General features: G+C 54.0%; 10 protein-coding genes across 10 annotated transcripts; 5 read left to right on the top strand and 5 right to left on the bottom strand.

Annotated features, from left to right (window-relative positions):
• Positions 1-152: 152 nt before the first annotated feature.
• Positions 153-1,680, bottom strand: AB675_2082 (putative coniferyl aldehyde dehydrogenase; the record flags this gene model as incomplete). The annotated part of the gene is made up of 3 exons (XM_018142024.1): positions 153-238; positions 292-1,251; positions 1,311-1,680. 3 exons carry the CDS (start codon positions 1,678-1,680, stop codon positions 153-155), a joined length of 1,416 nt encoding a protein of 471 aa, XP_018002914.1.
• Positions 1,681-2,391: 711 nt separating this feature from the next.
• AB675_2081 (3-ketoacyl-CoA thiolase, peroxisomal) lies at positions 2,392-3,633 on the bottom strand (the record flags this gene model as incomplete). The annotated part of the gene is made up of 1 exon (XM_018142023.1): positions 2,392-3,633. One exon carries the CDS (start codon positions 3,631-3,633, stop codon positions 2,392-2,394), a length of 1,242 nt encoding a protein of 413 aa, XP_018002723.1.
• Positions 3,634-5,215: 1,582 nt separating this feature from the next.
• Positions 5,216-6,430, top strand: AB675_2080 (uncharacterized protein; the record flags this gene model as incomplete). Its single annotated transcript, XM_018142022.1, has 1 exon — positions 5,216-6,430. The coding sequence occupies one exon, from the start codon at positions 5,216-5,218 to the stop codon at positions 6,428-6,430; it is 1,215 nt and encodes a 404-aa protein (XP_018002677.1).
• A 368-nt stretch (positions 6,431-6,798) lies between these two features.
• AB675_2079 (uncharacterized protein) lies at positions 6,799-7,317 on the top strand (the record flags this gene model as incomplete). Its single annotated transcript, XM_018142020.1, has 1 exon — positions 6,799-7,317. One exon carries the CDS (start codon positions 6,799-6,801, stop codon positions 7,315-7,317), a length of 519 nt encoding a protein of 172 aa, XP_018002878.1.
• Positions 7,318-8,256: 939 nt separating this feature from the next.
• AB675_2078 (putative transporter) lies at positions 8,257-10,128 on the top strand (the record flags this gene model as incomplete). Its single annotated transcript, XM_018142019.1, has 1 exon — positions 8,257-10,128. One exon carries the CDS (start codon positions 8,257-8,259, stop codon positions 10,126-10,128), a length of 1,872 nt encoding a protein of 623 aa, XP_018002630.1.
• Positions 10,129-11,099: 971 nt separating this feature from the next.
• AB675_2077 (uncharacterized protein) lies at positions 11,100-13,370 on the top strand (the record flags this gene model as incomplete). The annotated part of the gene is made up of 1 exon (XM_018142018.1): positions 11,100-13,370. One exon carries the CDS (start codon positions 11,100-11,102, stop codon positions 13,368-13,370), a length of 2,271 nt encoding a protein of 756 aa, XP_018002833.1.
• A 485-nt stretch (positions 13,371-13,855) lies between these two features.
• Positions 13,856-15,124, top strand: AB675_2076 (uncharacterized protein; the record flags this gene model as incomplete). Its single annotated transcript, XM_018142017.1, has 3 exons — positions 13,856-13,936; positions 14,023-14,361; positions 14,408-15,124. The coding sequence occupies 3 exons, from the start codon at positions 13,856-13,858 to the stop codon at positions 15,122-15,124; spliced, it is 1,137 nt and encodes a 378-aa protein (XP_018002764.1).
• A 664-nt stretch (positions 15,125-15,788) lies between these two features.
• AB675_2075 (uncharacterized protein) lies at positions 15,789-16,427 on the bottom strand (the record flags this gene model as incomplete). Its single annotated transcript, XM_018142016.1, has 1 exon — positions 15,789-16,427. One exon carries the CDS (start codon positions 16,425-16,427, stop codon positions 15,789-15,791), a length of 639 nt encoding a protein of 212 aa, XP_018003030.1.
• Positions 16,428-17,926: 1,499 nt separating this feature from the next.
• On the bottom strand, positions 17,927-19,657 carry AB675_2074 (uncharacterized protein; the record flags this gene model as incomplete). Its single annotated transcript, XM_018142015.1, has 1 exon — positions 17,927-19,657. The coding sequence occupies one exon, from the start codon at positions 19,655-19,657 to the stop codon at positions 17,927-17,929; it is 1,731 nt and encodes a 576-aa protein (XP_018002898.1).
• Positions 19,658-19,974: 317 nt separating this feature from the next.
• AB675_2073 (putative nitro HBN1) lies at positions 19,975-20,652 on the bottom strand (the record flags this gene model as incomplete). The annotated part of the gene is made up of 2 exons (XM_018142014.1): positions 19,975-20,313; positions 20,362-20,652. The coding sequence occupies 2 exons, from the start codon at positions 20,650-20,652 to the stop codon at positions 19,975-19,977; spliced, it is 630 nt and encodes a 209-aa protein (XP_018003090.1).
• Positions 20,653-20,950: the final 298 nt, after the last annotated feature.

The raw sequence follows: 20,950 nt of genomic DNA, 5'->3' as shown, positions 1-20,950 counted from the left end.
GTTCAGATAGCTAAGTCGTCCTTTTCAAGCAAATGAAGCTCATTTGAAGCTCAGCCGAGCATCGAGCTGAGGATTGAGGACTCGGAACATCCGTTTTGTCTACCTAGCAAACCACCCTGCCCTCCATCCAGCAAAGCAATCCACCCTCCACCTCACACCGTCCCCGGCACCCCAGTAGCATGCTGAAACGCCGCCTCCGCCACCCCATTCGCCAACTCACTATACGGCGCCAAAAACGCTTGATCATATCCTTATTCCCCACCGGCCTCGTAAAAACTCCCCTCGGATTACTAAACTCCCTGAACCCTTCCACCCCGTGATGCCTTCCCATCCCGCTCATCCCACTCCCGCCAAACGGCAGACTCGGTAGTGCGCCCTGCAGAGCCACGCAGTTGATGGCTGCGCCGCCGGAATTGGTGTTGTTGATGATGGCGTTCGCGGCGTTGACGTCGGGGGAGAAGACGTATAGGCCTAGGGGCCGCTCGCCGGCGTTGATTTCGTCGATGGAGGTGTCGAGGGAGTCGTAGGGGAGAATCGGGAGGACGGGTCCGAAGATCTCGTCGGTCATGGCTTTGAGGTGGCGTGGTGGATCGATTAGGAGGGTCAAGGGAAGTTGGCGTTTGATGTTGTCGGTTGGGGAAGGGTCGCCGCCCAACGCGATGGACTGTACACCTGCAGACTCGGCTTCGGTGACAAGGCCGACGAGGCGCTCGACGTGACGGGAGGAGATGATGCCTGTGTTGTCGAGGGAGTTGGTGTACCCCGAAAGGGGCGCGCCTTCGGCGAAGAGGTTCTTGGTCAAGTTGACAAACGTGTCAAGGTCAGCGCGGGGGACGAGGATATAGTCGACCGAGATGCACATTTGGCCGTTCTTGAGGAGTTTAGTGCCGATGATGGTGTGCACGTTCTCAGGAGTTACAGCGCCAGGCGTCAAAATACATGGGCACTTCCCACCGAGCTCCAGGGTCACGGGCGTGAGGTTCTTGGCGGCTTCGCCCATGACAATCTTGCCGACGCTTGGGGCGCCCGTGTAGAGAAGATGGTTCCATTTAATCTGGGAGAAGCGTCGGGAGAGGTCGAGGCCGCCGTTGACGACGGCGACGAGATCCCGCGGGAAGGTATCGGAGATCATCTTGGCGAGCAGTGCGCCGGTTGTGGGCGTAAATTCCGAGGGCTTGATGACGACGCGGTTGCCCGCCGCCAGCATTTCGCAAAGTGGGCCTACGGAGAGGTCGAAGGGGAAGTTCCATGCTGGAGAGAGGGTTGTCAGACGCTGCTTGTGCGTAGGCCGTGGTGGTGAGTGGACTTACGGACGATATTTCCAACGACGCCCTTCGGCTGGTAGCGTACTTCCGCTTTGGACTCGCCATACATCTGGCCGTCCACGTCTCGGTACTCCGTGGCCAACCACTTGTCAAGCTGAGACAACACATATGCAGCTCGACCAGCGACGCCGAGGCATTCGACCAAGTCGCTGGTGGATTCGGGGTGGTTGCCGAAGTCCTTATTCAGGGCATCACGGATGGCATCGCGGTTCGCGATGAGCATGCCAGGAATCTTGCCGACGTTCGACTTCCGTTCCTCGATCGATGGATACTGATTCTTGAGAAAGGCGGCACGTTGCAGCGCAAATACTTCCTCCAGCTCCGCGATGGCGGCAGTATCATCCTGGTGAGCCATGGTGGACGTGGGTAGAGTTCTGTCCGAGGTTGTGGTGCTGAGATCCGCAGGCTGCCTTTCGTGAGGTTCGAGTGGTACGAACAGCTGGAGCTGATGAAGAAATAGAGTTCGTATCCTTCCTCAAGTCCAAGGCAGGCATCGGATGCATGGCTTATATACAGCCAAACCTACATGGACCTAGGCTCGCAGTCTCGAGCAGTCCATGGGTTCCAAACGAGGCGTCCTCCCGCGCCCGTCTGCGATTGGCTGTGGTCAAACTCTTCGACTCGAGTCGCGGGGTCCCGAGGTACAAGCCCGCTCTGTCTGGAGCAAGGCGCGAGACACTGGAGGTTGCCAAGTGCCGTCAGTGTACTTTTACGCACGTTGACCTACCTAGTAGGCATCAGGCCCGCTGTGCGTAGATCAGCAAGTCAACACGTGCAGCCTAGTCTCCGACCGTACGAAGGATCTCCCTGGAATCCACAGGCGGTATAGGTGAGAGTGACTACTATATGTCGCTGCGAGGTTAGTCGTCCTATACCCTGTCTGTGCATAGGGCTGACGGCACCTTGGAGCCTCGCAAGTTCGCAGCGCCAAATGCCTCCTGTCTGGAAGCGGCATTTTACAGCGCAAAAGGTTCCGATGTATGCGGTCAAATTGAGAGCTTTTACGCTGAACATGAAGATGCCGTCATTACGGGCCATCCCAGGCGGGTTTTCAACACACATTCTATTACTCCCGGACAAACATGCCTGCCATACCCATGCCTGTGCCTATGCACATGCTCACGACACCAACCTCTCCTTCACTCAGCTGCGGCATCAGCGTCGCCAGCTGCCTTACGCCCGTCATGCCCAACGGATGACCCAGCGCGATACCGCCACCCCTTGGATTCACCTTGTCCATCTCGTTCTCCAAACCCAGCTTTCTTATCGAGTACAGAGCTTGACTGGCAAAAGCTTCGTTGATTTCCCATACGCTCACATCATCCGTCTTCGTGCCCGTGAACTCGAGCAATTTTGGAATTGCGACTGCGGGCCCTATTCCCATCTCATCGGGCTTGCACCCTACAGTTTGAGTCGCAACCCATTTACCGATGATAGAGCTAGACAGCCCCAATTCATTGGCGGTGGATCGTCTGATGAGCAGCGTGGCAGCAGCACCGTCGCTCACTTGACTGCTATTCCCGGCCGTGGACGACCCATCCTTCGCGAACGCGGGCTTCAGCTTGGCCATCTTTTCGACAGAGATGTCATGCCGGATGCCGTCGTCTTGGCTCACGGTGATCTTCTCAGTCGGAGGTGCCTCCGGGTTCTCTAGGTTCGATTGTAAGACGGAGACTGGCACAATCTCACCGTCGAACAGGCCAGTCTTCTGGGCGTGTGAGGCACGCTTGTGCGACTCAGCCGCAAAGGCATCTTGATCTGCTCGACTGACGTTGTATCGTTTCGCAACGTTTTCTGAGGTCAGTCCCATGGGCATGATGCAGTCTTGTGCATCTTGCCGAGGGGACATCCGAAGCTCTTCCCAAAGATTTTCTGGAATGGCACGACTGCCATAGTTTCGTGTCATGGATTCCATGCCAGCACCCACGCCCACGGAGATCTGGCCTGAGGCGATCATGTTGCCGATCGAGGTGACAGCTGCGAGGCCGGAGCTGCAGGCACGGTTGATTGTGTGCAGAGCTGTTCTATCTGAGAACCCAGCGTGCAGCTGGGCCATTCGGGCAGCTTTGCTTCCTCCTAGCTCGGCCAGTACGACGCCGACAGCTACGTCGTCTATCAGTGAGGGATGGAGGTTCGGATTTGCTGCTAGCGTGGCTTTGAGGACGTGTGATAGTAGTTCATGATCGTAGGCTGAGCGGAAGCCGCCTTTGTATGCTCGCGTCACTGGTGTTCGTAGTGAGGATAGTATCACGACGTCTGTGGGTAACTTCTGACGGATCGAGGACAGGCCTCGTGCTGTCTGTGCCATATTTGTCGTCGCCGCTTCGCTCCTTTAGACTCGGCCAGGGGTTTCAACCACTCCTATGCTCTGCTTCTGTCCAACCAGCTTGACGAGACTGGTGAGGGGAAGGTTCTTGCGGTCAAGGTCTTTCGAATGTACTGCAGTGTAAGTCCTCCAAGCTAGCGGCGGAGATCAGGATTGTCGATGCTGCGCTCAGTAAGTAACAATGTAACAAAAGAACCACGATGCGCAATGCTATACAACGGAAAAGAACATAACCCAACTGCTATGCTAGAAATGTTTGGAGAAGACCGAGGGCGAGAGTATGCAGTCCCTCGGATGTGTTCCTCTCGGATAAGGGCTTCCGACACCAGGCGAACTGATAGCGGTCAGCAGCATTGTTCACGATTGAAGATGCCTGGGAGGGTCGTAGGTGAACCGAGTGCCACGCGTGGTCAAGCAGGTGATCTATGCCTTGAAGCCTGCAGGCTCAAAAGTCTCAGACGGTCTTGAAGCATGGATGCTGAACGACACGAGCGACTGTACAATTCCAGTAGGGTCGCCAGCAAGGACCGACACAGGCGCTATCGGTACTTTGTTCAGCGAACTTCCTTTCCTCTTCATTCATTATTCATCCGCAGGTATGCTTACGAGGACGGTCATCACCTCAGGCTTCGAGAGCCTCGTCAGCGATAGAGGCCTCCCTCAACCTGCGGGCGTTCCTTTTATGGTAAGTCGGCACTGTGCCTTCGCATGCAAATATGCTTGCATGCCGTACGGTACCTGGCCCCCTTGACGAAATGGCGATAAGCCTGTTCTAACCCGCGTTTTCAAGCCGACCTCAACGTCCAATGCAAAGGATGTGATGTGACTTCGTCTAGCACGGCAGCCTGCTGAGAAGACCACACGACGTTCCAAGCTATGAGGCTGAAATAGCTCGGGTGCTCGTGCCTGATTGGTAAGAACAAGAGTTCATGATAGACGCCACTCAATCTCTTTTCAGCACCGTGATGGAAACGTGGTCAACAACCAATCACCACTTTCGCATCATTCACATTCTGGTCTTTTGCTTTTCACGCACCTTACTCGAACGGTTCGATGTTATCTCAACTCTTGTGGTAATTGGCCCCATGCATATCAAAGTGCCGAGGGAAAGTATACATCAGCCATAGCTGGGTTCCAGGCCAGACAGATGCACAACATCCATGTATCGTCAGTGGTGACCAGGCAAGGGCTGGCTGATATACATAACGAAGACGCCCGCCGCATACTCAGCCGCGAAAAAGCTATGCTCATGACCACGAAGTCTGTCTACATCGCCTGCGGTCGCGACAAAGACCTGCTTCCACTCATTCAATCCTCGGGTTCGCCTGTCCTTTTGTCTCCGAGGAGAGGCAACTACATCAGTCTCGCTCTCTAGGGCGGCCCTTGAGGGTGCGAACCCTAAGCTCACAGCTGCCGAGCACCATAATAAGTGCTGGACCTCACGCAGCTCAATACTGAAGTCAGCGCCTTCCGTCTGCACTACGATCGTCTTGACGGGGCCTTGTGATGGCTGTTGGGCGAATTTAGAGGGCCGACCAGCAAAACAACCCCCGAGGTCGTCAACATGCTCAACATCTACCATTTGTTGGGCGTGCCAGCATCTGGCTTCAACTCGAAGCCATTTGTAACCTCATGGTTGCTACCACAATACCCCCTCGCTCTAATACGTCTCATAATATCAGTCTACATAGTCACATCAATCAGCTACTCATACGCTTACTTTGCCAAGCACAAGGTCACGTTCCATTTACAAGATATTGGACTCAAACCGGTCACTTTTCAGGTCGGTGCTGAAGGAATTCGCCAGTCGTTCAGCTATTTCACCTACGAGTCCTACTGGAGCCAAGCCTTCTACTTCTTCTTCGCAGCGCTACACACGTTCGACTCGGCTCGAAAAGGAAATGCGTTCCTCGACTACTGGCCAAGGCCTTTGCAAGCCATGCACAGCGTCTTCTACTCATGCGTCACCGCCTTTCCATTCTTGGTGAGCGCGGTGTATTGGGCGTCGATGTATGCCGGCCCGTGGTTTGATCACGACTTCGATCGCTGGAGCGCTCTTTCAATACACGGCCTCAATTCAGTGTTCGCATTATTTGAGGTGATTGTCACCAGAACCAAACCCCAGCCATGGGCTCATCTTGGCATTTTGCTCTTAATAATGTCACTGTACCTTGGGGTGGCATACATCACCAAATATACGGAGAACATATACCTCTATCTGTGGCTAGATCCAAACAATGGAATCCCACAGCTAATTGCGCACGTCGTTGGATACGCCATGACAATAGTTGTCATCTTCAACGTCGTTCGAGGGGCGATCTGGTTCCGATGCTCGCGTCTCCGCGAGGCACCTCCGCCAGACGCAAGCGATGACCATTGGGAGGCGAAATCAATGAGCCATGTCTCGCTCTTCTCCAGCCAGACATCGACGCTTGCAGCAATTCAAGAGTCGAAAAGTCTAGGGGTTCACCAATACGCAGATATCGAAAAGATTGGCGAAGCGTCAAGTGCCAACATTCCCCTCTACGCTCAATCAACGAAGCGGTCAAGTCTCTCGTCATACAATGATGCAAAGTCCCGAGCTTCGACCGTGACTATAGCGATGCCCGAGAAGTTTCACGAAGCGTCAAGCATCAACATACCGCTTCCGGAAATGCCAGATGCCGTCCATCGAGCTGACGGTTTCCCAAAGCGAAACTCGAGCTATCATGTGAGGAACTTCTCGAGGCCAACTTCTGCCTGTACAACGTCGCCAAGTCTTAAAGGATTCTGGATGTGAGGCGCCTCACCTGAGTTGGCTTATGTTAGGAATCTATAAGCTCTAAAGTCAAGTTCGACGAAGTCATGCTATGATGACGGACCTTCGTGTTCTCTCGTGACTTTGGCTTCGACCGAGGTCTAGATCGGGGTCTAGGAGATCGAACAAGCAACGCAGAGCAATGCCCTGCATAGTTGCCTCGTATTTGGGCAGCTGACCCTACTATGCGTGCGGCCGCCTTATTCAGCTGGAGAGTTCAGTCGGAGACTAGCACCAACATAGATCTGCTGCGATCTTATATGAAGCATGACAAGTCGTGAAGCAACTATGCTATCTGTTCGACCAACTCTTCCGTCCATGTGCAGAACTCAATCTGGACGTCAGTCACTATGCCTACCGGTAGCTGCATCTGCGGCGCCATCAAGTATTCCTTTGACGTGCAGCCAAGTGCAAAGGTGAGCACCCATACCACGCCCGAACACAGCCATCCCCAAGACACCCTTCGCGTAATTACTCACACTCCCCTAAACCATCAGTGCCTCTGCCATTGCCTCTCCTGCCGCAGAATTACCGGCACCACCGCCGCTTCCGTTGCCCTGATCCCTAAGGCCGACTTCCAGACCACCGCCAGCGCCGAATCCGTGCCCAGCTTCAGGCAAAACACCATCACCCACGAAGCCGGCATGCAAATCACCTATGTCTTCTGCAGCGACTGCGGCACCACGTGCTGGAAGACGGCCAATGCGGGCTGGCCAGACCAGATCATCGTGTTCACGGGCACGTTGGATGATGCAAGTTTCGAGCAATTCAAGCCGGACGCGGAGTTTTGGGTCAAGTATCGTGCGCCGTGGTTGGAGAGTCTTGAGGGGAAGGGGGTCGCGCAGGTGCAGGGGTTTCCGGAGGCATGAGGTGAATGCTTTGGTTTGATTGGGTGGGCTTCGAGGTTGGTGAGGTGATGTTGGTTGTGCCTGCCCAGTCTTGTATGTCGACGTTCCTGACGTCCAGGGAAAGCACAGTCAAGGGAGTAAACGGCGAGGCGAGAATTTTCCTTGTATAGAGAAACCCCGAGGTCAATCCGGACGAAACGAGGCCAGCAGTTGATAGTTGACAAGGTAGTCACACAGAACCGTCGTCGTCTTACCGTCCTTCGTTCAACTCTACATTCCACAACACATCTCATAACTTCAAAAACAACATCAGTTCAACGTGATTGCGCCAGAGCGTCTTAATCAGGGAACAGTGGCAATAATGATATACATATATATGTCCATGCGCGGATCGGTATTCCGCACTTCCCCTGCAGATCCCCAATATTGGCGTTGATTTTGCGAGAACCGAGGGCAGAATAGTGCCATCGGTGCCGACTTCCGGGCATCATGCACGACGGACAAGCCCTTCGCCGCCGTCGATTTCCACCCACTGGTTTCCTACCTGAACGGGTGAATGGCTAGCCATGATGAAATTTCTAAGGGTAGGTTTGCGGTGACGAGATGTCTTCGCTGTCTCAATCATTTTGCCGCTTGGTATGCCCTGGAGGCTCAGTGCGAGATTCGTTGTAGACATTTTGTGTTATTCGTGTGTTATATACAGCGCTACAAAGGACCTTACGCGGTGCCCACATGATCTCATAGGTAATCTTGATAGAAAGGCCAACATTTGTGGGGGAGTATAGAGTCGACTTCGGTACTCTGAACTCTTGAGAAGCTTCGATTTTGCTTGACGCCAAACAGAGGTACCTTGAATCATTGTTCCTGCCTGGAGTATACCTCACGCATAGCTATACTGCTCGCAGTCCTTGGAGGCTCTTCTATGGACACAGCAATTCGAAACGACCCATCACCGACTTCATGCCAGTCAGTCCAGGTCCTGGCCACGATGAGCCAGCCAACGAGTCCGGCCTCCCTGGCGAAGGCGCAATGGCAACAGGAGAGCCAGAGCCTGTGAACACCGCCACTGCGATCGGAGGGCCCACGGAATTCGAAGCAGAGAAGGTCGTGAGCAACGAGCCAGAACCGGTCACTCACCAAAACAGCGGGCTGTGGCGCCACGATACTGGAGACAGCTCGTACACGGACATTGGTTCGCCATCGTCACCATGTCCACCCACGAAGGCCGAGGACGACGAAGTCCAGCGAGAAGATAACACGAATGCTTTGACATCAGTCCAGTCCCACCGACGAAACTCCAAGGAGATCATATCGTTCCTCCCATCCTCGCCAGAGCATCCCCAGAACTTCTCGCGCAAACGCAAGCTCCTTGTCTTTGCAACTGGTATTATGACCGTATTGAACTCGACGCTAGGGTCATCCCTGCCTTCGAATGCAACCGTACAAATTACCACTCATTTCAACGTCACAGATGATCTCCAGTTCTCCCTCCCGATCTCCTGCTTCCTGATGGGCTATGTCATCGGACCCATTCTCTGCGGACCGCTCTCAGAGAACTATGGGCGGAAACCCATCATGGTCGGAGCCTTCTGCGCATACATCGTGTGGACGATGGGCTGTGCTGTCGCGCCAACCTGGCCAGCTTTGTTGGTCTTCCGGTTGCTCTGTGGCATCTTTGCCAGTGCACCGATAGCAATCGTCGGTGGGCTGTATGCGGACATATACGGTGATCCGAGGAGTAGAGGGGCTGCGATGGCGTACTTTATGGTGGCAACCACATTGGGCCCTATAATGGCTCCAATTGTAAGTGGCTTCATTGCGCAATCGACGAGTTGGCGGTGGGTGTTTGGCGCCGGGACCTTCTTTGCTTTAGCGACGCTACCGTTACCGATCATATGCGAGGAGACATATCTACCTGTGTTGCTGGAAAGAAAGGCAAGACAGATGAGGAAGGAGCAAGGTAGAGACGACATCATCGCGGCGACATCGTTGGAGAAGAAGAGCTGGAGTTACGTCTTCAGCGTAGTGATGACAAGGCCATTCAGGATGCTCTTCCAGGAGGCCATCGTGAGCTGCGTGTGCTTGTATGCGATGCTGGTCTACGCAATATTCTACCTGTACTTCGGGGTTTATCCACTGATCTTCCTGGGAGAGAGCAGCGTTTACAAGTTTAGCCCGGGCATTGCCGGGCTTACGTTCATAGCCATCATGGTCGGATCCATGACTGGTCTACCTATTTTCATCTGGTGGGACCGGTTCCTTGCTCGGAAGCAGGAGGAAGGCGCCGCGTGGGCAAAACAGGAGGAATACAGACGTCTTCCGCTGGCCTGCTTAGGGGGGCCGATGTTTGTGGTGGCCATTTTCTGGCTTGGATGGTCTGCAAGAGCGGATGTGCATTGGATCGTGCCGGTACTGAGTGGTGTTCCATTCGGCTGTGCATACTTGCTCATCTTCATGGCGCTGCTGAATTATCTGAGTGACGCTTACCTGACTTTTGCCGCGTCGGCCCAAGGTATGGCGAGCACGTGCCGCTCCCTCGGAGGCGCCACGTTGCCGATCGCTGGGAGAAGAATGTTCACGAATCTGGGGATCGCCTGGGCCTGCACTCTACTGGCTTTCGTAGCGTTAGGGGTCGCAGTCATCCCATTTGTCTTCATCCGGTATGGCGAAAAGATCAGGGCCAACTCCAAATTCTGCCAGGAGCTGAGACGAATTCAAGAGGAGGAAAGGGAGGCGGAGAAAAGAGAGGAGGCACGCCAGAATCGGCACGAGGTCGATCCGGGACACGGTGGTGACGAGAAGCGAAGGGCAGACGCCGTTGCTGAGGTGTAGCCGAAAAACCTTAGACTTGGATCGTCAACCACACGAGCTTTCTGGCATCGTCCGTCCGCGTGTTGTCTTCAACTGCATAAACATGCATGTTTAGCGAACCCTAAGTTATCGAGGCGTGATGTGTTCATCGATGATCCTGGATTGTTGGACGGGATTATCGTAGATACACGGGCATTCTGATCCCGATTATGGCAATCGCGAGCGACAAAGTGTGGTGACAGGCGAGTGACCATCCTGATAGGATCTGTGCGCGCATTGAAATTGAAATGCTTCGGCGTGGTCAGAAGTACCACACTCCGAGGGTCTTGGTGGTATGCGAACGTCTCAAGGAGGTTGTTGTCACATTTGAGATATTTTACCCTCAAGACACCCCTGTTCAATTTAACATGAACCCGAAATCCCTTCAGGTTTCGCTTATCGGGCAGGGAACACCCCCAAAGCAGCAACCCCACGCCGCGGTGAGCGCCGAAAGCAGCATGCTTATTGGCGAAGACTCCCAAAAGCGTGCGGAGTTCCAGGCATCCGGGATCATGAGTTGGCCAAGCATTGTGGGAGGACCACCACTATCAAACGCGAATGGCATCGAAGGTCTGCTTTCGCACAATTCTTCTCTTGCATTGTACTCCCACGAGGCTGCTGACCGCGGCTGCAACAGACAATGCGCCAGCTTTCGCTTTGGAGCATCGATTGAGATCTTGGCAATCGAGTAGCACTGACCGACCATGGCCGTTGCAACGGCAGCGATCTCAATGCTGCGGCATCTTCTCGTCCTACGGCCCAGGTGGTTTGTCTGTTCACGCAGCGCGGGTGGCATACATTCTTCTCTCCTCCTACGTTGAAGGCGATGGCAGGCCATTCACCTTCCAGCGTAATTGTGTTGTGATACTACCTAGCCGTCAGTCGTTTGTTTTCCAGGGGTGATATGGATTCCAGCAGGATTCGCCGCTCAACCATTGCCTGTCCGCCTGACCATGGGCAAGAATGACACCATTCCTGCCCAATTAAGCAGCATCAGACTTGTGCCTTCACAAGACGACGAAGGGCACCGACGTGAAGATCCAGCCAAATTGTCTTCGGAACCAACTGTCCGTCAGATTGCCGCACCCACACCTCGACGGAAAATTCCTTCTTTTCAATTCGACTTCTCATCCCCAAATCTCGGCGAGAGTGCAGTCACTCCTCCAGAGCCATCACATGAAAGCTCCGAGACAGAGAGACGCCGTCGGGACCATGCTCGGTCCAGCTCGCACGCTGTGCCGTGGTCGCTGCCAGGTCAGCCCCTGCGATCGAATCCAGTCGAGCCAGCAGGTCCATCAGTCATTCCCCAGTATTCACCACACCCCTTCAACGAGTCACGCTTTAGCAGAAACACCAGTAGCCTGTCGGAAGGTGCATCACCACCTTCGCCAGCAGCAGACAAGTCGTTCTTTAGTCCCACCACGGCCGAAGATGATAGCCCTCAAGACGATTCTTCGTCAAGTGAGGCGCGCTCTGCAGTCCAGCCCATCTCGTACCATGCTTCTGCGGAAATCGATAGCAGTCCGCCACCACTTGCTCTTCGTCGAGAGGAAAGGGCCATCTCGTCCCCACGGACTCCACCAACGCCTTCAGCATGGCGCTCATTCTTCGCGGCACCACCACTGCCACAGTCCAGATTTAGTGCTAGCACGACCTCTCCAGCTGCTGGAACTCAAGAATTTCCAGAAACGCCGAGCCCGCCGGGTCTTTCTGGATCCGATTCCGATTCTGACGACTCCTTTGACGGAACCTCGCTGCCAGGCCTCGTGGCTTTACCCGAGACAATAGCCACAACTATCCCAAGGCGGACGAACTCATCATCATCGGCACTGTACGGGCACTCATTTCCAACTACGCAGCTGGAAGCCATCGAGGAAGACGAAGTTTATCCTTCTTCCCCGCCCGCTGTGCCTCCACCACTTCCGACTCGAAGTCCCAAACGCCCAGGCACTAGTGAGCTGCACTCACCAACGTCTGTCCGTTCTTCCACTTCGACTGACTATGCCTACCCGATGGCCATTAGCACTGCCAACGCATTGGCAGCGGCTGCTGGAGGACTTGATCCAGAGTCAGGTCGCTCAAGTTTGCGCTTGCACACACCACCTCCCGTCGCAGGCCCACGACGACAGAACCGGCTGTCGACACCGCCCCAGATACCACCATTGCCTCCTTTCGACCATAACACATCGGCTTTGCAGCGTCTTTTCTCGTACTACCCATCGCCCAGGCTACCCACGGAAACGCCGCATCTAGATCAACAGCCCTTTCCACGAAGTGTTCAGCTGTGGTCCCCAGCTTCCTCCATCCTCACCTTTCACTCTGTTCGTGGACCACAAGGAGAACGATTTTCGCAGTTGCGAGATAAGCGGCAGAGCCATGGAGTATACTGGGCCGATGGAACAGTCAAGAAGCCGCACAGGTGGTGCGGAATCAGAGGTATGAGCTGGAAGATGTGGGCGGTCATCCTGGTCGTCCTCGTTCTGGTCTTTGGTGTAACTGCTGTTGGTGTCGGGGTCGGTTTGAGTAGCCGCAACGGCGGTCACGGCAAAGGAGGGAGCAATGCGGGATTTGATGATCTCAACAATGGAGGAGACCAGGGAGCTGGGAATGGCGGCAACCAAGCACAATTCCCTGCTGGAGTATTTAAGATCATGACAAACCTGGCAAATGTCACAACCTCGTGCACGAATGTCTCCGCCACATGGAACTGCGCGCCGGGAGCTGGGCAGACTTTCTGGGATGCTGGTGCCAATTCTAGTGCCGTCACTGTGGTCTGGAAAATCCGCCAAGCGAACCTGACTGAGGGTCTTGAAGGCAATGGATTTGTGGTGACAAGTGCAGACGATCCATTTGCTTTACGCTTCCGAAATGTGTCGATTACACTCCGGGAAACGGGCGGGGAGAACGAGCACTGGGGCTTCGAGACTCGCGTTCGAAAAAGAGTTCGTCCTTCTGTAGATATCACTGGTCGGAATGTGGCCGTCGAGTGTGACTACAACAGCGTCACCCTACGTGCAAGACTTTTCACAAGACGACAGTCTGACGCTGGCCTTGCTGGTGGAGAGGGCGCTTGGCCTGGAGCTGTTGAGACAGAAGAGAGCAGTGAGATCGAGGGCTCGTGTGCTGAGGTTCGCAACGGCGTCCGGAGCGACGATGTTGATGTTGGGGTGGGACCTGGACAGTGTTCGTGTGCATACAGAAATTTCGACCCAGGCGATGAGTAGACGTTTTCTACATTCAATGACCACGGCAGCCCGTGTGTCTCAACCAAAGTCATGCCAGTGTTAACATTCAGCAGTCTGGCCTCTATCCGATGAACTCCGCGAGAAGATAAGGAGCTTGGAAGCCTGGCCGCTGGTCTTCTGTCCACGAAGACGATGAGAAGGAGCAGAGGAGCGTCATGCTCGTTACTCGCTCCTGCAGCGAAAGTGGTGGTGAGTATTACCTGAGGCGTTCTTGCCATTGACTGTCGCTGCCTGCCAATATTTCGTTGCTTTCGATCGTACCTTCCTGAGCCAGATCCGTGAAAGCCTTCTCTCGAGTCAAATTCATTCAACTTCTCCTGTTACATCTTTCAACATTCACGGAAACTAGACAGACCTTATCCGCGCCTGACAGGAAGACCGAGGGGTAAGATACAACAGAAAGTGAGTACTGCTCGCTTCCTTACGAAGCTGAGAAACTAATGCACCGCAGACGATAGTCAACCATGGCCACTACCGAAGCACAACCAGTCGCCATGCACCAAGACTCTGTGAAGGACAATCAGGTCTCCACGGCTGCAGGAGACGTGCACAGCTCAGTCAAGGAGGCAGCCGGTGCCACAGAGACAGATCCACGTCCAGGATCGTCCGATCACGGATCTGGTGGCGATAGCATCCTGAGAACAAGCCTAACACGAACGTCGTATCTCCCTCTGAGAAGTCCCGCAACGGCGTGCCATCCGATGCCACGAACAAAGATGCAAGCCCTCGGGTCAAGGCTGCTCACGAAGACACGCCAAGCCCAGAGAAAGCCAATGATTCTGTCTCGAGCAAGAAAATCCCCAAGCAATTCCAGTACGATCCTCACATTGAGCACACGATCCATGCTACGATCAATCAGGCCAACAAGACGTACAAGACCTATGGAAAGATCCGACCTGAAGAAGGAGAGATCCGTCGTCTGCACAAGACCCTCGCTCAGCTGTCTCAGTTGTTGGCAGCCAAAGGAGACGTAAGTTTTGTGTTCACATTCACGGATATCGCTGACGCACTGGCAGGGTGTTAACACGCAAAGCCGTGCTCTTGCATATCTCAATGGTCCAGATAACTTGGATGCCTTGGGCGCACTCAACTGTGCTAAAGCAGACTCAGGCCGCTCTGGCAAGACACATAGCCAGGAGTCTCGTCGACAGGAACGAATCGCAAGTGGATCGTCAACTACCAGTGGCAGCAGTGCTCCGAAGACCGCTGGCAAGAACGCAGTCACTTCCTCTAACGGGACTGGTCAATCAAATGGCCAAGATACCAGCGTTGCACACACCGATGGAGTCCATGATAATAGCGGCTCTGACGGTGCTGTCGCTAGAGAGCGTAAGTCCCGCAACAACGGTCTCGCTAAGACGGGACGGCGTCAGAAGAGCACGACTGACGACACACCGCTCTCCAACACATTCCGTAAGGCCAAGGGGGCATTCAGCAATCTGCCGAGCTGGAAAAACAAGCGTAACAAGGACAAGCGTCTCGGCAAGACTCAGCAAGGCGGCAATGGCGATGTGGTCACGAATGAGTCCAGCGGCAAAGGTCAGCAAGGTATCAGCGGCGATGGAGTCACGAACGGCCAGACCCAGCAAGACAGCAACAGCGACAAAGTCAAGAAGGATCCCATCGTCACTGACACGCAAGAGCTCCAGTCCGGAGTCGACGGCAATGACGACAAAACCACAGATGGCGCTCCAGTCCCCAAAGTAGCTCCAGCAGTCAATTCAGCTGCATGATTACTCGCCTCTCACTTCCGGCTCTAGTCGTCACACACAGCACACAACGCGAAAGAGCCCGAAAAGCTGCCCACTGGCTGGTATGGATGATAGCAAAGCAATATGGCATGAAAGCAAGAGCGGCAAAGGCATCTTGACAATATGATATGTCTGGTCCCACCACAGCAAAGGTGACGACAACAAGCGAGAGGAGAGTCTTATTCGCCGCGCGAGACATCAGGAAGACAGATTAGAAGCACACGTCAGCAAAACTGCTCGTATTCTCGCCAACATGGAGCATCAGCACACGTATGTAGCATCTGAACAATTGTTTTTGATCACTTGTATGGGTCTAGGCCCTGGTATCAGATCGACTCTCTTCCTCGAGTATAACATTCTAGCAGCTTGGTACACATGAAATTCGTAGCATTGTCTCAAACTTTCGGTGCCCAGTCTCAGGACTGAAGACTGGAGCAGTGCTCTCACAATCTTAGAACGGAAACATGAGTCCCCAAAACCTCGCGTTCTGCGCAAACTTGTCCATGACTGTGAGGCGACATAGTCAGCTATTCATTGCCAGAGAGTACTCAGATGCCCATCCAGAAACAGCGCATCACTGCGTCGTTCTGTCAGCCTCGTGCTTCACCATGTCGAAGATACTGCAGGTGTGGTGGAAAGACATGCCTCAGAAACAAGCCCACAGCACAAGAGGATAAGGCGGGAAGATCGAGGGGTCATGCTCACTGTTATCGTCCACTGCTCTCGGGTACCCCAAGTGCTGGCCCGGTGTGCGGCCCTCGGCCCAAGCCCACGACTCGTCTTCCTCGTCGATGGTGGTAGGTGCGCGTCGACGGCCCTTCTGAGCAGGTTTGGTGTCCAGCTCGGCGGTGTAGGCGAATGGAGGTGGTGAGTCGTCCCGGGATGAAGAAGAGCCGTCGGAGGCGTAGCCTGCGTCGTCGGAGTCTTCAAAGTGCACGCGAGTGGACTTTCGAGGCCTCCGTGTTGCGTGTTGGGACGAGGCGGCGGAGGAAGTGGTTGTTGTCGTTGGTGAGAGGTTATCTGATGGTGTGGTCGACGTGTTGGTGCCGCGAAGGCGCGAGAAGGGGTTGAGACGCGAGAGTCTGCTGCGCTTGCTTTCTGAGGAGGAGGTTGATGAGGTCGAGGAGATGGATGAGGAGGTTGCTTTGCGAGGCGTGTATGCTGGTGGAGTGTCGTCGTCGACGTTCTGGCCGCGGGAGGAGGACTTGAAAGCTTTGCGGGAGGCGTGGTAGATGGCGAGCGAGGGCTCGAAGGTTGAGCGATGGTCAACTACGAAGGGAAACATGGTGGTGGATGTGGGGATGTGGTGGCTTATGGTGGCGGTGCTTCGGTCGGTGGCCTTCTTGGTTGTGCACTTGTCTGGGTCGGTAGTGAGGTGGCTCAGGTGGCAGAATGGCTTTGGGTAAGAATGAGTTGATAGAGTGTTGATGCTTGGCTATGGTCTTCCTGAGACTGTACTGGTTTGGTCTGTAGGTTATGTGTCTGTTACACTTCACACGAGCAGGTGTTTTCGAAAAGGAACCAGTCCAAACCTGAATGCTGGCACTCGGTCTCATCATATATCATTATTGACAGCAAGCTCTCACCAACTAGCACATCTGCCCGTGCCAGGATCGGGTTACGCCAACCATGTCTAGCATCCCTTTTACAGGTGTCAGGTAACCCAATTTGTGCCATCTGAGGTTCCAGCTCGAAACCTGAGTGGCTAAAGAGTAAGCTGACATACACATTGCGAAGGTCGATCATTCAATTCGTATGTCTCCGCATGAAGCATGTGTTTAGTCTAGCGGGACCGTTGGAGGAGATTGTGGCTTGCCTTCCAGGGCGGGCCTGACCGCCGATCGCCTTCCTGCAGGGGCGATGAACCCATCAGTTTGGGTGCGGAGTTCAGCCTGGAGGGATCTACTACATGTACTGCTTCGAGCTTGTCGTTTAGTGGTGAACCCTGGGGTCTTTTTGTCGTGATGGGTCTCGTACGGCTACACTTCTTTGTTTGACGGCGGCAGGGTTAAATGAAATGGGAGTGCGCAGTTCTGACGATTCTCAACGTCATAGTGGTTTTACCAGAAGTTCAACTTGTCGTACCGCGAGCAGCTCCATCGGATCGTGCACGCAAATACTCAGCGGTAGCATACATGAACACGACTGGCGTCGGCGACATACGCGGTGCTCTTGAGTGCACGAGAAGAGCGATACTCGCACCTTGGCGCTCTGGCATTCAGCTAAGTTCCGCGGCTGATACCCTGTAAGCCGTTCTTAGGCGAGCAGACGAGATCGACGCATAAAGGAATTTCGCGCTGAGTTTGATTGGGTAGCAGGAAAGCTGCGTCCCGTATTGGATGTGGTTGCGACTGGGTCTGCAGGTATAGACTAAATGCTCTCCAACGATGATTGAGGATCATCTTGGGGGCCGTTATGCGTTGTGGTGTCTAACAACACGTGTCTGACTGCGACTGCGTAGCATCAAATGCCGAAGCTGGATGTAGGCACGTAACACAAGCTTCCGACAATCAGCCTTGCTCACACCCGCTTGGTAGTGCCTGATGTCAGCTTGTCATGCCACGCGAGCCAATGAGTGCGCCTCCCGTGCGACAACAGAGGCAAGCAAGCTCTTTCCACAAATACTTGGGCCTGTCTCAAAGAGACGAGTCGTCACAGTCCTCGCGGAGAGCCGCCTTTGTCATAGAATTTGAGCATCACCTGGTCCACCTCAATTTCCTCGTCTTATCTTGTCGTGATCAAGATCATGCGGCTTCAAGTTGGAGGTATTTCGCCGCAACTATCTCAAGTTGCCGCAACTTCATGAAGATTGTCTTCACGACGAGGACTCTTGCGAGCTGTCATTCTGCCGAGCGCAGTTCGAATTGAATGCAGGAGCGCTGAAAGGTGCCGAAAACCACACTTGACAGAGTGACCTGTCGATTCCTCTGCCGGCGAGGACAACTTGTCGTCGTTCTGCCTCGATGATGCCTTGACCGCTGTCTGGTGCTGCGTTTCATCTACCATTGAACCATTATCATTCGTCAAATTCCGATCTGCCCCAGCCTCAAGAGTGGAAGCCTCCTCGTCATGCAGAGGGAACACGGAAAGCCGGTCAATGTCCACTCGGCTTGTCATAGGGTGGTCCCTCTGCCGTTTCAGGGAGTATTCTGCTCTGATGCGCATCATGGCATCGCTCATACGTGCAATGGTCTGACGCAGCGCTTGTACCTGCTGAGGGGCGTACTCTGCGAGGTCTGGAATCGTCCACTGGTCGTAAAGTCTGCCATGGGTTGGGGGCGGGATCAGGCCGCCATGAGACTTTAAGCATAGAAAGCACAAGAAGCAGGCACTCTTCGAGGCGCCCACTACACGTGGTGGTAGGTTTGTGGTGTGCCCTGATCTTGGACCCCTTGACCCCGCGACGTCACTCTGCCTTTCCATTTCGAGATAATGGCAAAGGAGCTGGATCTCTGCATGGACGTAGACCCGCATTGGACGACCCTGAATAGAGGGCTCCCTCGTCACAGACACGTAGGGCTGGACAACCTCCATAGCCAGAGATAGGGGTCCTAGACCCGGCTCTCTCTGACTGTGTAGCCATTGGAATATCTCGACCAGGGAGTTCGCTATCCTCCAGTATGCGCCGATCTTGTCAACTTCACCAACGTATTTGCTTTTGAGCCAGAGATGGGCGTTCAGGCCGCTTTCCACAAGCAGCTCCTTGAACGGTGTCCTTCCCTTGTCCGTCGTGACTTCATAGCAATTCCGGGAAATGTCTTGTAAACGATGAAGTACGTCATCTGTTCCGTGCTGTGTGTCTTCGATAGTGATGTCCTTCAGAAATGCTAGCAGGGACGCATTCACCTCCAGACCACGCTCGATCAGTCGATGACCGGCGCTCGTGAGCTTTGATTTCTGCATCCTCTGGAAAGCGCGGAGCAGTCTGTCGTCCGGGTTGGTTCTGGTTCTCCCCTTCTCCCGGAATATCGGTGGGTGGCCTACAGCCTTCCGAACCCGTTGCAATACTCTTGATCGGTTAAGGGAGACAATCTGCGCGAAAACGACGTCTACAGCCTGATCTCTAGTAATGGCCGAACATGATAGAGCTTGCAAAATGCTTTGCATCGAGCCTTTTAGCTCGTCGTTAATGCCTTCGTTCGCGGCAAAGCGCAGGGTAAGTCCAGTGAGATGGCCATCTGAGTCAAGGCTCTGCTCAATACAGACAGCAGTGACGCTGAACACGGCCTCCTGGTTTGCGGCAATGAAAGCACAGTCACTCGCCAAACGCGCCTCAATTGTATACGGCAGCTTATACAGCGAACGATATAGCTTCTGGTTCAGTGGCAAGACCGACTCAGGGAGTAAGTCGGCCTGCTGTTTGCCGTTAAGTGGTATGAGTCCGATGTCCGCATCCCATGGGCACTCACCCGTAGCCAACGCTAGTTCCACGGCAACTTGGCGGAAGGTGTTCTCGCCCAGCGGCGACCATATTGACTCTTCTGGGCAAGCAGTGTTCAACAGCCGTTGGTTCATTTTCAGAACCTGCCCAGCCTCGATCTGGTCTGTGTCTGATAGAGCGGACGCTGACTTTCTTGGCTTCGTACCTGGGTGCTCGCGTCCTGTTCATTTTGGCTCGCGCGATGGTAGCATATGATGTCTTCACTGGGTGTTGTTCTCTAGAGAACTTTACGTGACTGGACACGAAAATTGAATCTATGAATATGGCTTGGCGGCGATCTACAGCTTAGTCATCCACGTTTGCCTTGCATGAAGCTGTGGTGCGATATAGCTCGTTACCACCACACATATAACCCATGGTAGAACTAGCGCTTGCGTACTTCCTCACTCGATCATTTCTTCTGACCGAACTTGCCGCCATAGACGAACAGTCGCTCACCTTCGATAGGCTTGAACGACTTTTCACCGGGCTGGCTGGCTGGCTTGCCGAAAACTAACTGTCCCTTTAGCGACCAGGTCTTCGGTATGCCCCATGTGCTTGCAACCTTCTCGTCGATGAGCGGGTTGTAATGTTGCAAGTTTGCGCCTAGTCCTTCCTGCTCGAAGGCCGTCCACAGAGCATATTGGTGCATAGCATTTGTGTGCTCGCTCCACTGGGGAAACTTATCGCTGTACAAAGGGAACTTTTGCTGCAAGTTTGACACGTCTTGCGGGTCTTCGTAGAAGAGAACCTTGGATCATTAGTGTGTGGAAGACTGGCCAGGTACAATTGATCTTACAGAGCCGTAAGCGTTAGCGAAGCCCGTTAGCTTCTTCTCCGAACCTTCCCACGCTTCTGGTGGTGCGACAGCCTTGACAGCCGGCTTGACAATCTCCTCCCATAACTTCTTGTGCTCGTCGGCGAGGAGGACAAGTACCCTCGTTGACTGTGAATTGAATGAACTGGGAGTGTGCTTGACAACAGCATGAACGATCTCATTTATCTTGTCATCGGAAATTGTGGAGGACGCCTCTAGAGCATAGAATGTGCGGCGGCTCTGGAATGGCTGAAGGAGCTGTTCGGCGCCCATCTTGCGTGAGGATGAGGTTAGGTATCGTTGATGATTTGAATTTGAGGAATCTGACACGATTGAAGGTCTGAAAGGCACTTGAATGCGAGAAGCACCTTTATATGATAGTGGAGAAGCGAGTGTCGGAATTTTTCGAAGACGTGATGCCATTATCTAGGTTCGCAGTGGATAGTACTTGCCGATAGCTGCAGAATGATGGAATGTACCGGACCTCGTACATTGAATATGAGGAACGAGGCGAGGTATCTGGGGAAGGCGCGCTTCGTTCCGCGTAGCTTACGAAAGCATCTGTCTCGCG

This window comes from Cyphellophora attinorum (genome assembly GCF_001299255.1).
Source record: "Cyphellophora attinorum strain CBS 131958 chromosome Unknown Contig6, whole genome shotgun sequence".
Taxonomy (NCBI): Eukaryota; Fungi; Ascomycota; class Eurotiomycetes; order Chaetothyriales; family Cyphellophoraceae; genus Cyphellophora; species Cyphellophora attinorum.
This window is presented reverse-complemented; position numbering and strand designations above follow the sequence as displayed.